The sequence below is a fragment of the Lichenostomus cassidix genome, chromosome Z (genome assembly GCF_008360975.1).
Source record: "Lichenostomus cassidix isolate B80296 chromosome Z, HeHo_3.0, whole genome shotgun sequence".
NCBI lineage: Eukaryota > Metazoa > Chordata > Aves > Passeriformes > Meliphagidae > Lichenostomus > Lichenostomus cassidix.
The window spans coordinates 63,699,761-63,714,264 of record NC_139511.1 but is presented as its reverse complement, the minus strand read 5'-3'; the positions used below and the strand labels follow the sequence as shown (position 1 = coordinate 63,714,264).

At 36.0% G+C, this 14,504-nt stretch overlaps 1 protein-coding gene across 1 annotated transcript in view; it reads left to right on the top strand.

Annotated features, from left to right (window-relative positions):
* Positions 1-12,337, top strand: part of SPEF2 (sperm flagellar and cilia associated 2) — a 76,676-nt gene extending 64,339 nt beyond the window's left edge. The window contains exons 30-34 of the mRNA XM_085041950.1: positions 1,810-1,902; positions 2,503-2,676; positions 5,643-5,831; positions 5,956-6,078; positions 11,190-12,337. Of these exons, the coding sequence (XP_084898076.1) occupies positions 1,810-1,902; positions 2,503-2,676; positions 5,643-5,831; positions 5,956-6,078; positions 11,190-11,273 (663 nt within the window). The 3' untranslated portion in view covers positions 11,274-12,337. The remainder of the gene's footprint in view (positions 1-1,809; positions 1,903-2,502; positions 2,677-5,642; positions 5,832-5,955; positions 6,079-11,189) is intronic.
* Positions 12,338-14,504: the final 2,167 nt, after the last annotated feature.

Below are 14,504 nucleotides of genomic sequence, written 5' to 3'. Positions count from 1 at the left end.
ATCTCTCTTTCTCTCTAGACAGTTTCTCTGCTCACCCCTCTCCCTCTTAAGACACTGTTTCTCTGCTCACGCCCCTGCCTCTTTCCAACCAACAGCATGGGCAGGGGTCAGGGTAAGATTTTTTTCTCTGGCCAGTCCATCAGTGAGAGAGGTTCTCTACTTAGCCATGGGGTCCCTCCCACGAGAGACAGTCCTCTGGGAACTTCTTTGGCATGGGTCTGATCTCACGAGCAACATCCCGCACAAATTTCTGCTACAACATGAGTATTCTTGTCCATAGAATGCAGACTCTCCTGAGCCGAGGCCAGGCTGCTTCCATCCCAGGAGCAAGGAAAAGGCCTTTCTCTCCCTTGCAAGGCCTTTGTAGCTTTAACTCTCTATATGGGACTCCCACTGGATCACAGCTTCTTCCAGGCATCCACCTGCTCCTCTGGCATGGGCTGTGGGTAGATTTCTGCACTCCTGTGGACTCCATGGGCTGCAGGGGGACCTCCTGCTCCCCCCATGGCCTTCACCATGGCTGGCAGAGGGTTTTCAGCTCTGGCGCCTGGAGCACTAGAGCACCTCCTCCCCCACCTTCTTCACTGACCTTGGTGTCTCCATGCTGGTTTTCCTTCACATATTTTTACCTCCTCCTCATCCTCTAGCTAAAAAGAAATGTGTGACTACTTTGTTTTGATTTTTTCTTAAATATGTTTTCACAGAGGCGTAACCAGCACCTCTAATTGGCCCAGGTTTGGCCAGCAGCATGTCCATCAGCCTCAGAGCCATCAGAGATTGGCTCTGCTGGACTTGATGTAAAAACTTCCAGAACTTTCACTCAGGACGCACAGGAGCTATCTTTGTGCCACTCCCCACCCCTCAGACACTTCCTCAGGCTTACTATAAGAGCCTTGGAGGGGTTTCAATTTCTCTTAGATGTTAAAGATACCTTGCTGATGTTCTGGGCTAAGCAAAAACACCACAAGGGCATATTTTTGAGGTCTTACTGTCTTAACAAGAAACAATGACAAGCAATGTTCACTGAACAGCAGGAATAACTTCCTACTGAGAATCTGAGCTGCTTCAGCTGGCTTCTCTCTCTGCACCTGTATGAATAAACTACACAATGCTGGGGACCGACCCCAGGTAATGGTGCTGGGTTGTCTGTACTGCGATGTTGTTATATACAACCTGGCGTAGTTTCACACAAGTGAGTTTTTCTGTAGGCAGTCTCTTCATGCCTATCCTGTTTTAGATCTAGCTGATAGTTTCTATGTCTTGAGTCTAGTACTAGAGAATTGGTTCTGAGCGCTTTAATTTACAATTGTAGCTGTAGCTCTGTAGGACACTTGATCATCTTGTTGGGAGCAGGCAAGCATGGGGAGAGCCATGCTTCCATCCTTTATCATACTGAATTGTATGGACAGTTTCTTCTAAAAGTACAATTTGGACAAAAGCTATGGGGGGCTAGCAAAGAATTTACGAAAAGGGAGAAAACCAGAGAAGCTTCAGATCATATTACGGTTCTTTGGCAGCATAGATTTACAACTATGTAGTTAATTTACAACTAGCTAGTTAATTTTCACTTTTTCCAAAAGCATACATTCACCTCTATCCTACTTGATTTGCAGTAATTGCTCGGGTATCTGTTACAATGTACAAACAGTTACTTAATAATTCTCATGTCATTGTATATTAATATCAAGTTCAATCAGCTTAACTCCAGAAATTAGGCTCTTGGTAATCTCTCTGATGCACAGTAAGGGTATAAAGACCACCTTATTTCAATGTGTGAAACTAAACAAACTTATTTATTTTTTAAATCAGGTGGGCTTATGGTTTGATGGAAATGAAGATCTAAGCATAACAGAAAGTTGCAAAGAACCTGTGCCTTTAGACAGGCTAAAACACCTCATAAAGGTAACTGAAAACAAGGGTATTTTGAAGAGACCAGTATTCAAACATGAGAGGTCTCATTTCAGAGTTTTTTGGGTCTCTGTTTTTCAATAAGTGCTGCATTTCTTCGAGGTTTTTTCAGGTCAAGTGGTACTTCAGAATATGTAGAAAGATATCCAAGAATCAGCTCTGAGTATTCTAAATCATAGTCTACTCAGACTTAATTAGTTCTGTTCTTCATTGAAGGACATTAATTTTGCTACACAGCAACCAGCCTTGTGAAGAATGAGAGGCAAATGATCACTGCATCTAAGCTCATCGAATTTTCCATTAAAGAGAGGCTAATAATAATCTGAATACAAAAAATGCTTTGAACATATTTGTCATGACACAAGGTTTTATTAATTTCTCCCTTTTCTGTGAAGTTCAGTTTCTGTTTCCTTGAATTGCTTAACACACATTTATGATTTATTTTGATTTGTACAGCCACAACATATTTTTAAGTATAGTATCTCTTATTAGCAGTAATCATCATATTTCATCTTTTCTCTACAGTCCTTGATTTGTATTTAGTTTAATTCCACTTTATGGAAATTATATTTGTATATTTTTGTCCTTTTATAGTTTTTCTTCAGTTTATTCGCGGATACCAGAAAAGACCCTGCTCTGCTGAACTATATTGAGATGCTGCTTTACTTTTCCTCCCACTCTGATCCAGTTGAAGGTGTATACAGAGCACTAAGCATTGCTAGTGGAACATATATTCACAGAAAAGAGGAAGCTTTTCTTCCATGTGTGGTAAAATATTACCAAGAAATACTAGAGAATAGTCGTAGTGCTTCCAAATTATAAATTAAATTGATTTCTCTGTGTTTGCTTATCCTGGGTAACTCCAGTCCTTGCAAGTAATCTCACTGAATTCACAGGAACACTGCATTGACGGTAATACTCAGAAGGATTCTTCCAAAAGTCTGGAAATCTGCATTCCAGATAACAATGAAGATTTCAGATATTTACTGGTAACTAGTCCTTGTCTACATGAATGGAAGTAATTTTTTTGCCTAATTGTACACCAAATGTCAATCCCCAGAAATTAAGCTGTGGTGTGACTTACAGTATTGTTATCTCAAGATGCAAAACCTGATATTATTGCTGGTCTTTATTTTCTGGTATGTTTCTTTGGGGTATTCAGACACATCTTTGTTGTTATTTCAAAGTGTTTAGGTTTATCTGCAAACCAGAAGGATTAATGATAAGTAGTTTGATACAAAATAAATTTAAAATAACTTTTTCAGCCATAATGAATGGATTGTCACAACTAATGAAACTCATCTTTTGAACATTATTAATATTTCTGGAATATGTTGTTATTGTCAAAGTCTTAAAACTGCAATTAGCCCACTGCTTGCATCGGTTACTTAATATTGAAGTGTAAGTCATTTTTTGAGATACATAAATTATGTATCTGTAAATACCTTGGAAAGAGATTGCTGCTCCAGATAACAAAATGATTCACTGCCCTCTCACAACCACAATGACTCTAGCATTTGCCCAGGTCTAAAAGTACAGTTGATATCTCTAGAAACAGTATAGAAAAGGCATTATTTTACTACACAGTGCAATCGTATGCATATGCATTTTATCACTTGAAATGACAAAAGTTATTATTACATTTCCCTGTGTTTTATTTGGCACAACGGAGTTTTTGTACACTGGAGAGACTGAATAAGACAATTTCCTTTCCACATTTTGTAGGAAGAAAGAGAGCACAGAATGCTCCCAGTTAGATTCTGTGGACCTGAACTTAATTTCCCGTATTTCAGTGGAAAGTTCTAACTTTCATCTCATTGCATATAAAGCTACACAGCCTATTCTCATCTTTTCCATTTTCTGCTTGGTTTGATCTGTTTGGCTGGAAGTTTTATAATGTCTGAGAGCATTGTCATTATCGCCTGTCATTATACAGTCCGTTTGTGTGCCTAAATAATCTTGGAGAGTCCCTTAGAAACCCACGAGTATCCAAGAATTAGATGTTAAATGAATCTTCCTTGTGTGCACTGTCTGACTTTATAGTTGTCTAAGCTGGTGCTCAGAATCACAGGACTGATAGAATATAATTTTAATATTTTCTTTCTTCTTGTGCCTTGTGTTCCATGCCTGTGCACTTAAACAATAATGTTGAATACAGACAAAAGACAACAAAAGAAATCCCATTCCCCTGATGTGAATGAGTTTTCTCTGTTGGCTTTATTAGAGCCAGCATTTCATGCAGGTTATTCCACAAACACAACAGGGCAAAAAGTAAATTGCGCAATTGATATCATGTCATGTTTGAGCCAAGCTCCATTAAACATGCAGAGTTCTGAAGACATCTAAAGTTGTTTCAGCACTAAATTAAGAAACTAAATATTTGTTTCCCTGTGGCTATTTACATGTGATCTAAATATCCCAGTTCTTACCCCATGTACTGGAAATTTAGTAAATATTGTTGGTGGAACATTCATCAGTGAAATATAAAGAGCTACCCAGCTCATCTCTAAGAAGTTTTGTAATACACCTTAGGTAGCTGCCTCATACATAGGCACTTACAGAACTGCACCTAATTTGTCTCTTCTCTTTTTCTTGTTATATGCTGATAGATGTAATGACTTCTCATTGGTATCTGTCTACAGAAATACATCTGAAGCCTTCAAGTCATTAATAGAAGCTCAGACAAAAATATTCTTGAGACATCTTTTACTAATGTTGCAGCCAAGACCCTCTCACTTAAAATGCTTAGCTTTTAAGTCTCAATAACATTGTTATTGGTTGTGTAGCTCTCACAGCTCAATGCAAACAATACAGAGAGAGACAGAAAAACTTCAGTGTTGATATTTCTGTGATCTCAACTGCTGTGTGCTAGAAAGACTGTATAAATTACTCTGTTCCTCCTGAGACTGTGCTCAAAATGAAATATATTAAGGCCCAAGGCACATAGCACAAGTGTGACTGAACCTCAGCAGTCTCTCCCTCCTAATGAGGGAAGAAATGGTTTGTTCAATTAAATGCAATTTCCTGTTGTTGTTAGTGGTTAGTCTACACGGTGGCATAATCCAGTGAAAGCATCATTCACTTATGTGAGGTCCTTTCTCATCTTTTTGTTCACAAATCTCTACAGCAGGTTTTTTTTTTTATTTTTGTTGGGGTTTTTTTTCTCTTTGACCAACTCTAATATCACCAAAAAATTACCTAATTGCTTTCTTTAAAGTAAACTTGATTTTTCTGCATAAACTGAAAAATATCTATTTCTGTGGAGACCGGGTTACCAGTTGGCCAAAATAGAGCTCTTGCAGTGACTCCTAGATTTGGACTAGAAAATTCATACTGTTTTTTTCATGTTCATGTGAATGTCCAAAACTACCAAGTTTACTCCTTAAATAATCACAAAGTTCTTGGTATTGTAGTTTATAACTATTAATTATTTTTATGTTTTGTTGCTCTGAGAAATACTAATTTTTCTGTGCAATGTTGGCCACATTCCTGGAAAAAGCTGTTTATTAAATTTCTACTAATGCCAACATTATGGATATTTCTGGACTCTCAGGATCTATTCCCTCATCTGACAGTGCAGTAGATAATTTTGTGTGAGTTGATGATTTTTTGTTTTGTAAGAACTGAAGTTTGGAAGTGTAAGTCACTGGTTCCTAATGAATGTTTAACTGAAACAGATGATCTATTGACAGACTATTTATCCCCAAGTATGATACCTGTGCTTAATTTTTTAGGATTCTTCAAGCTCCGACATATTGTCAAATGAGAAGACTTTAACAGAAGATGAAAAAGAAGTCTTGAATTACACTGGTGAAGAAATTATTTCAGTGGCATCTCTACTCAAAGTGTTTCATCCTGGGGGAACTAAAGATGAAGATAAACATAGATTTAAGAATCTGGAGAAGGCAGATAGCTATGATATGGTAGGCAGATTGATATAAAAAAGGTTTTGTAGCTTGTGTCATATGTTAAAAAAATATGCTGTAATCTTTGCTTTTCCACAATTTTTTTAACAATAAATTGTCCACATATTATTTTTTCTTAAAGCATTTCACCAAGATATACCAAGAATTAGGTGCTGAAGATCTGACACCCATTGCAGTTGAACTCCTTTTGAAGCACCCTTTCATGGAGGGATTGATCAACACATGCCAAGAATACAAACTTCCTGTAAGTATTGCTTTCTGGGACCAAAGACTTTGTAAACACACATAGTTACATTTGCATTATCCCAGAAATGTAGATATCATTAATGTATGTGCTGCCAATCTGAAATGTAAATCAGCTATACAGCCTAGCAGCTGTAGGGTAAATCAGGTGTTTTATCTTCCATGAACAAATCCATCCATCAAAGAGTGTGCTGCTTTCTGACCTGTTTTTTGTGCAAGTCTTGCTGGCCTAGAGCTGCCTACAGGTTTCCACTGACTCATCTAATGAGGCTTTGCCTTTCTCCCCATCCGTAGAAAGGAGCCTGGTGGAATTACCCCGCAACAGGATCATACCATGAGACACTGTAGGATATGTGGTAGATCCCATTCCATCCCAGGCCAGCCAAGCAGCAGAAAAGGGCATGCAGAGGTAGTACTGGTCCAAGTATTCTTCCCTGAAATTCTCTAGGGCTTCCTTATGTTTAAACATGCACCTATGTTTAAACATGTATGAAAACAGTTGCACAAAAGGCAAGTTTGGGCCAGAGTATCACCCTATTTAATGTATCAAACTATGGCAAAAGTACTCAATATACAGGATATAAAATAGCATGACACAACAGGAGAGGATGTTTGCATGTACATGTTCCACATAAAATATAAACAGTCTTCACAAATTTTAGATTATAACCCCCCTAGTGTCTTGCAAAAGGTAAATCTAAATAAGATACATGATACTTCAGGAGTAACTTGCTATTTCTAATTATATTCTTCACTTGTAGGATATGAATTGCCTAGCATTTATTGTATCACTCAGAATCATTGTTAGATAAATTAGAAGAACAAAAGAATATATTTACTCAGTCAAAGTGAGGGTTAAAAATTCATTTGCTACAATAGACAGGGATAGAAAAGGAAAATGTAAGACAAAGACAACACAATTGAAGATTATAACTGCTAATGGGTATCTATCCTGCCTATGTTGGTATCTCAGCCAATGTGGGAAGACAGGCACCATGGACTGTCAGGTCATTTCTCCCATCCCATCCCATCCCATCCCATCCCGTCCCGTCCCGTCCCGTCCCGTCCCGTCCCGTCCCGTCCCGTCCCATCCCATCCCATCCCATCCCATCCCATCCCATCCCATCCCATCCCATCCCATCCCTTCCCTTCCCCATTCTTTCCTCCCGACTCTTTTGCTTTAATTGAGTACTGCATTTTCTAATTTTTTGTTTTCCAAACTCAATGAATTTCTTTTGTACCAAAGCATTTTTTATACCAGCTCTCTGGATGTGTTCCACCTCAGCAACTGTACTTTACACAAATCCTCACTGACTTTGTAACATTTAACATTATGCAACCTCTTCATAAAGGCCAAATGTGATGAAACCTAGAGTAAAACTTATTTAGAGTGTAAGGAGTAAAGCCATATCTATATGCTTGGCAATTTACAGGGACTCTTTGTTAAAACTTTTTTGCACTGACCAATAGCTGAAAATCAAAATCACAATGCCTATTCTTTATTAAAATTTGTAATCTTCCTTTCCCATTTTTAGGAGGAACTTTGTTACATATCTTAAAGAGTAGACTGTAGTGCATGCTTAAATTTATTTGATTAGCTACCATCAATCACCTGTGTTATTTCTGACTGGTAGGATATATTCTGGGCAGTTCAGTTATAAAAATCATCAGTCTGTGAGAAAAGCTGTAGAATAGTAATATGAATCTTGGCAGTAACTGTGGGTTTCAGTGCACATGTTCTAGCCCAAAAGAATTTCCACATCTTGTTTATATATTGGCATCATTGCATTTAATAAGACATTTTTCCGCTTATTTGGCGGGTTCCTTTGATGCCTGTGTCTCCTGACTCAATAGTTAGGTGATGCAGAGCTTCAGTTCTCATTTGTAATGCTTAAAATTTCCTCTTGGAAAGGCTTATACTGACTGTATCTCAGATGTAGTATGCTATGGTTTTTGTGCTTGAACCCAGAGTATTTCATTCCCTGACCATATTGTTAAAGACAGACTTTTGTTTTATGCATTAAATCAACACTCAGGTTTACAAAAAAACTGTTATACTCACCAGAATGGCCATTGTTTTAAGTATGTTACAATTCTGATCTAAAACATATGGACTCTAGGGAGATTTTTCCCATATCAATTCCATATTTGAGGAACAGGTGAACTTTTTTCTTTCTAAGGCAACATTTTTAACATCAATTATTTTTTCAGAAATTCTCCTCAGAGAGATGTCTATAAAAATGAAAGTCAACCACAGTGCTGTTATTTTGAGATCTTTTACAAGATAAATATAGAAAGTTAGGGTGTGGTTTCTAAAAGTTAAAATGTTTCTACTAAAGCAGTCATAAACACGAGAAAGTAAAATGTTTTACTGAAAACTGTAAATGGAATATCTAGTGTACAATTTTTTTGAGTTAGGATACCCGATTCCTTTGGATCTTGATGACCATTGTTATGAGTCATATCTCAAAAAAATGTTTTTTTCCATGTGAGATATATTGTCTTTTGCAGGGATTTTGTTTTCTGTGCCAATGGGCTGGCAACTCCTACATGATGATGACCTTTCTGTCAGCCTTAGTACAAATGTCTACAAATTAATAAGCCCAGAAATCCAGTTACTTTTTCATCTTGTATTTTCTGGCCTGATTACAAGGTTTTCTTGTCCTAAATAGAACTTCCAAGTGTTTGCCATTATCAACATGTTTTTTTCACTTACCAGATGAAATTTATCCTTGAGAATAGGCAGATGAGACTTATATGTGTTTGTTGATGAAGGCACTTCATTACATGCTGTTAAATTTTCTTTAAATAACTTCAATAATAAATGAGAGAATATTTTTATTAGACCAACTGATTCAGATGGGAGAAACAAGCAATTCTACTTTTTCCACTGCATATGTTTGTCTATTCAATTTGGTCAAATAAGAGGTCTTCTTCACACCTCATTATTTTTTGTCACAAATTTCTGAGACTGTCATAGATGCAGTAACACAGAAACAACCACATATTTTAGTATCTCTGTGTTTTCATTGTGATAAATTTAAAGGAAGAGGCTGGGATGTATTCTATTTCTATAGTTCTTAATGCTTAATGCATTATCTATTAATTTGAATGGAGTATATTGTTATAGTTATGGAGGACAAGGTAGTTTGATAATTAGCATTCAGTTTATTGATATAAAAAATATTGTGCATTGGATAATTGTGTTACATTTCTTATCCTGCTTTCAGATCCTGAATAGTCCTTTTTTAAAACCTCTGTTTTTGAAGATAGGGATATCACATCATATTTCTATGTGTTTATGTTTTGAATACATTTAGCACAGGCCCTTGCATTATGCTTGTTGCTGTTGCTTATTCTATTTATCATTTCAGTAACATAATTCAGATATTCTTTCAGATAGGCGTTCCACTGAAGTAGGATTTTTATTAATGTATAGTTAACACATCTTCATCAAAAAACATTAATAAGTATGTTGAAGAATTGTTACAAAACCTGTTTATATCCAGAGCAGCCATTTAATATTATACAACTCAACAAACACTCAGAACTTCATGTATCATCTCACAAAGTAAAAGTGCATTTTGTCACAGGAAGAGTTCATACAGATTATTTTCAATACAGTTTATGAACTGGACCATGTATCTGCTCTGACAGAAAGAAAGCACTGCTGAATCATTGTTTAGTCATAAGCTGTAATTGTACTACTTATGAAACTTGAGAAGCTTTTTTCATGTGGTGTTTTAAATGTGTGCAAGAAGAGGAAAAATCTAACTCAGTGTTTAAATACCTCATTTGAAAAAGAGAGCTGTTATGCTTCTCCTTATCGTGTATCCCATCCCTAAACAATCTTAGAAAATTTAATGTACATAAATGTTGTTTCTTGTATTAAAGAAATATAAATAATGTGTTCATGTAGAAAAACAGTAAGTTTCCTTCAGTAGACACAGACATCATAAACCTGTTGGAGTTCTATATCTCCAATGTTTTGACAGTATTTAGTTTAACATTTGATAACATTTATTTTTGCTGAACCAGGATTGAAACTCCTTTTTCTGACTTAATGTGTTCAAAAGGGCCTTGATATAGTGAAGTATTTGTTAGAGTTGAAGATAAATGCTAGTGCAACCTTATAAAACCAAGGACTGGTCAAATTTTCTTTTAGCATAGTTCTGTATTCACTGAAATGCTTCTGATATCTTGCAAATTTGTGAGGCATCATTACATACAGGAAGTTCCTGCTTTCAAAAAAAGGCTGTATCTTCAAAATGAGCACAAAATTTATATTTGACTACATGTATATAAAAATACTGCATATATGTTAAAAAATCTGGCTGTTAATTATTCTCCTGAAGGAAAAAAGATGTACTCTGTCAATATCATAAAATTCCAGAAAGTTAAATATTTAACTTTGTACTGAACACTCAGCATGTTATTTTTTTAAACCAGAAATTTCTTGTTAATCCTACTTAGACATCCTACAATAAATAATATTGCTGAAATTGGAAGTGAAGAGGATTGTGGTAATACACAATTATTGAAAATTAACAAATCAGACAATATGTTATAAAGAACTGAGCACAAAATTGACCTACTGATGGTATATATTATTCCAAGTGTTAGTTTCTTATATCTATTTCCTGGTATTGTTAAAGTTCAGACTGCAATATGACATATTAAAAAAAAGCAAACCCTAAATTGAAGAATTTGGCTTTGTATGTTCTGAATAACATTTACTGGTATGAACAACAGCTGATGTTTAAGCTGATGTTTAGGATCTCTGTTTAAGAGTTGCATTTTAACACATTATTGTTTTGTAAAACCACCAAAGGCAATGAAGTTCTGTGGATAACATGAAAGCATCATGGAGTGATGCTGTAGCACCTCAGCTGAATGAGTTTTAGTGCCCTTCTGGAAGACACTATCTGTAACCTCAGGAATGTGTGATTTACCTCCACTGCAGTTAGTTTTTGGCCATAATCTAGTCACTAGTCAGAAAGATCACCCCATGCATAGGCAAGTGTCATTATTGCAAATTTTAAGGTGTTATTACTGCAATATTCAGGCTGCAGAATGAAATGACCTTTTAACATTCCTTTTTCCTTTTCATAGGATATTAAAATCTTTCTCCAAAAATCCAAAGAAACACAATCAACTGATGGGGAAAACACCACAAGTGAAGACATGAATGTATGAAAAATTGTTCTTCATGTACATTAATAAATCTTTTTTCTCAAAGTTTGTAAGAAATGTGTCTTACAACTCCAGTGCTGTCTTCCATGATAAAAGTTTTTCTTTTTATTGTTGCAAGATCATAATCCCATTCTAATAATATGTTTTCTGTTACTTTAAATTAAAAAACAAAAAAACCCAGAAAACCACCAACAGAGAAAGTTATGGTTTTCTCATCTTAAATAGTCTGATGATATTTCTGAATAAAATTAAACCAGATTCTGAACTTAAATAGAGGTGGTAGTGTGTTCATTAAGATTTGGTGTAAGACAATAATATGTCCAATTCTTCTAAGTGCACTAAGATATATATTTAGCTTTTGTTATAGGCACAGTTTATTAATTAATTAAGTTAAAATTAATTAAATGCTGTAATGAATCTTTTAAAACATGATGCAATTTTTAGCTAATAAAATAAATGAAAAGTGTTTTCTCTAACATCAGAATAGACTGGGCATCACGTACATGAAAACAGAGTGTTTGTCGGCAGTGGAAACAATGAATCTTTGCCATTCATCCTTTCGATTTCTAGCCTTGCATTACATCTCAGCTCTACCACCTGCTGAAAACCTTCAGGCTCTCTCTCCACTGCAGGTGGAGGGCATGGGGTGCTGCTCCCCAGCCACCTCCCCTGCCAGCACATGGCCCTGAGCATTCCCCAGGTGAGGCAGCAGGGAGGGCAAACAGTGCTCTGCTTGTGGCTGCACTGCTGGGCCTGAGCATCACGTCAGTTGCTGCAATTCACAGTGGGGTTCCTCACAAGCCTTCTCAGGAATCCACTGAGCCCCTTTTTTATTCACACTGTGCATTCAAGGGCACCATATACTCCAGACACATGCTGCAGATTTCACGTGTATAGGTGTTTAAAAATGGCACACCATGACACCCAGAGAATGTTGACTTCAGTGGCAGACTTAGCAGAGTCTTGGTTAAATGCTCTCCTTATTTACAGCTTAAGTGGTTGTTTCTTTTTCCATATGAAGTCTTGAGTTTTATTGTTTTTTCTGGGAGTTGTTAATAGAGTCTTTGTATTTAAATGCAGTTTTATCCAGTTTTTGCTTTCTCTTGTGTCTAATAATGACCAACTGTAACTTGACAGGAAATATTTTTTCATGGAACCTTGTAAATTATTTATAAATAATTCCCCTGGAATTAAAAATGCAGATGCCTAATTAGTTTTCAGTTTTCAGTGATACTCTGGTATTTTTCTGCTATACACTGTCAAGTTTTCTAAAGACTAAACATATGAAACTGGTAACTATGATTATCTGAACTCAGTATAGAGTCTAAGTTCTAGTCTGTCAATTGCTCAAGATATTAGCAAATCTTAGGCATTCTCCAGTGTCTTAGTAGCTTGTGTCTGAACACTGCTCCTTCATTCTGGAGTATATTTTTTCTGCATTCAGCATTACCCTCGTAAAAATTGTACAAAATGTTTAAAGGTTCTTTCCCCTGGTTTGACAGCAAAGTATTCAAACGTGATATTCTTCAAGAATACAAATAACCCCATTGAAGTCATATAACCCATAGGGAACCACAAACCTTTACCCTTTGCTGAGAATGCTATCTGTACAGAATATTTTTACGTTTTAATTTATCTTTATTACTTTTTTGCCATGCATGCATGACGTAGTATAGTACCAACATAACATTTGCTGGTGTTCCTTACAAGGTTTCTACATTGCCTTCTTGAGGTATAAAACAATTCTGTATTAGAAAAGCAACAGAATCATACAAAAAAGAGGAACTGGCATAGTTACAGTTAGACAACAACTAATAGACCAGACAAATAAGTTTATCTGGTCATAAATAATTTTTCAGATTTTTAGAACCTGATGTCAATAATGGCAGGTTTATTTCTTTGTGCATTAAAGACAGTTACATTTTGGAAGGAAAGTCTAGAGGCAGTAGATCAAAGCATCTATATGTGATATATGAATCTCAGGATAGAACCCAGTGAGCTTATCACTTCAGGCAAAAAGTGTTATGTCTCTTAGCTCTACATATTTTATGCTAACCACATCAGCACAGAAACAGATGTAACTTTGTTGTGCCCCAGCAAGCCATGCTAAAACCTCAACATCCTTGTTTTACTTGTGACAACAGACTTTATGATGCATACAAATTAATCTGCTTTGTTACCAGAATAATTTCTTCATATAACATGTACAGTTTGGTCAGTTTCATGCCCAATATTTTTTAAATGTAGCATGTATATCTGCACACTAGAATCTGACTTGTTACCTTCCATATTAAAAGTTTTCTGCCTTTTGCGTGTTTCATAGTCTTTAAATTGTTTCTTATGTTCCATATTTAGTTTCTTATTAAAAACCAGCTCTAATTAGTGTTAAATTCTCACTTTGCATACTGGAGATCTCCATGGAAGAATAGAAAGGTATTATTTTCAAAAAGGTTTGCCTACATTTCATAAACCTGAGTGAAGAAAGAAGGAGCTTCACCTACAGGAAATCATAAATTACTATTTAGGTAAGATTCTTCAAGTATTACTCCTTTCTCATACAATATTTATTTTACTTATGACCTAGAATGGGACATGAAATCATTACTGATAAAGACTGAAATTAAGTGCAAATTGCAGAGCAGTGTGAAATAGTAAAAAGTGAAGTGGGTTGTATGAAGTATCAGGCTTCGTGCAGTGAACACATACTCCTCTGCAGGAAAAGTAAAGGTGTAATTTACAAAGCAAAGAATGTATGCCCTGACAATTGCAATGTATTTTTGTCAACAGTTGCTACTTGAGTATAGCTGAGTATCACGAGAGTTATTAAAGAGATTTCAAGTTCCCAGCCCAGCGGTGACCCAGACGTGAAAAAGGTCCTTTTTTTCATGAAGGGGGAATGCTGAGTTGTGTTGCTTTCAGATGTGGCAGGAGAGTTACAGTTATATCATGATCAGCTTTTATAGCTACACTTAAAGCAGGATATTTGAAACTAGCAAGTATTCCAAGAATAATGTCAAGAATGATAGGAAATAATGTTTTGTATAAGAAAATTCAAGGAACTTGGTCTCCTTACTTCACCAAAGGAAAATTTAATGGGGTTTCATATACCAATTTTATGAGAATCCATCTTCTTCCTGGTAGATGCCATCTAGATTTAATGGCTTGAACCCTTGGCTTCCAAATAAGCAGATTTTTAATAGGGAAGTAGATGAACTGTTGAAGCAACTGGCTAAA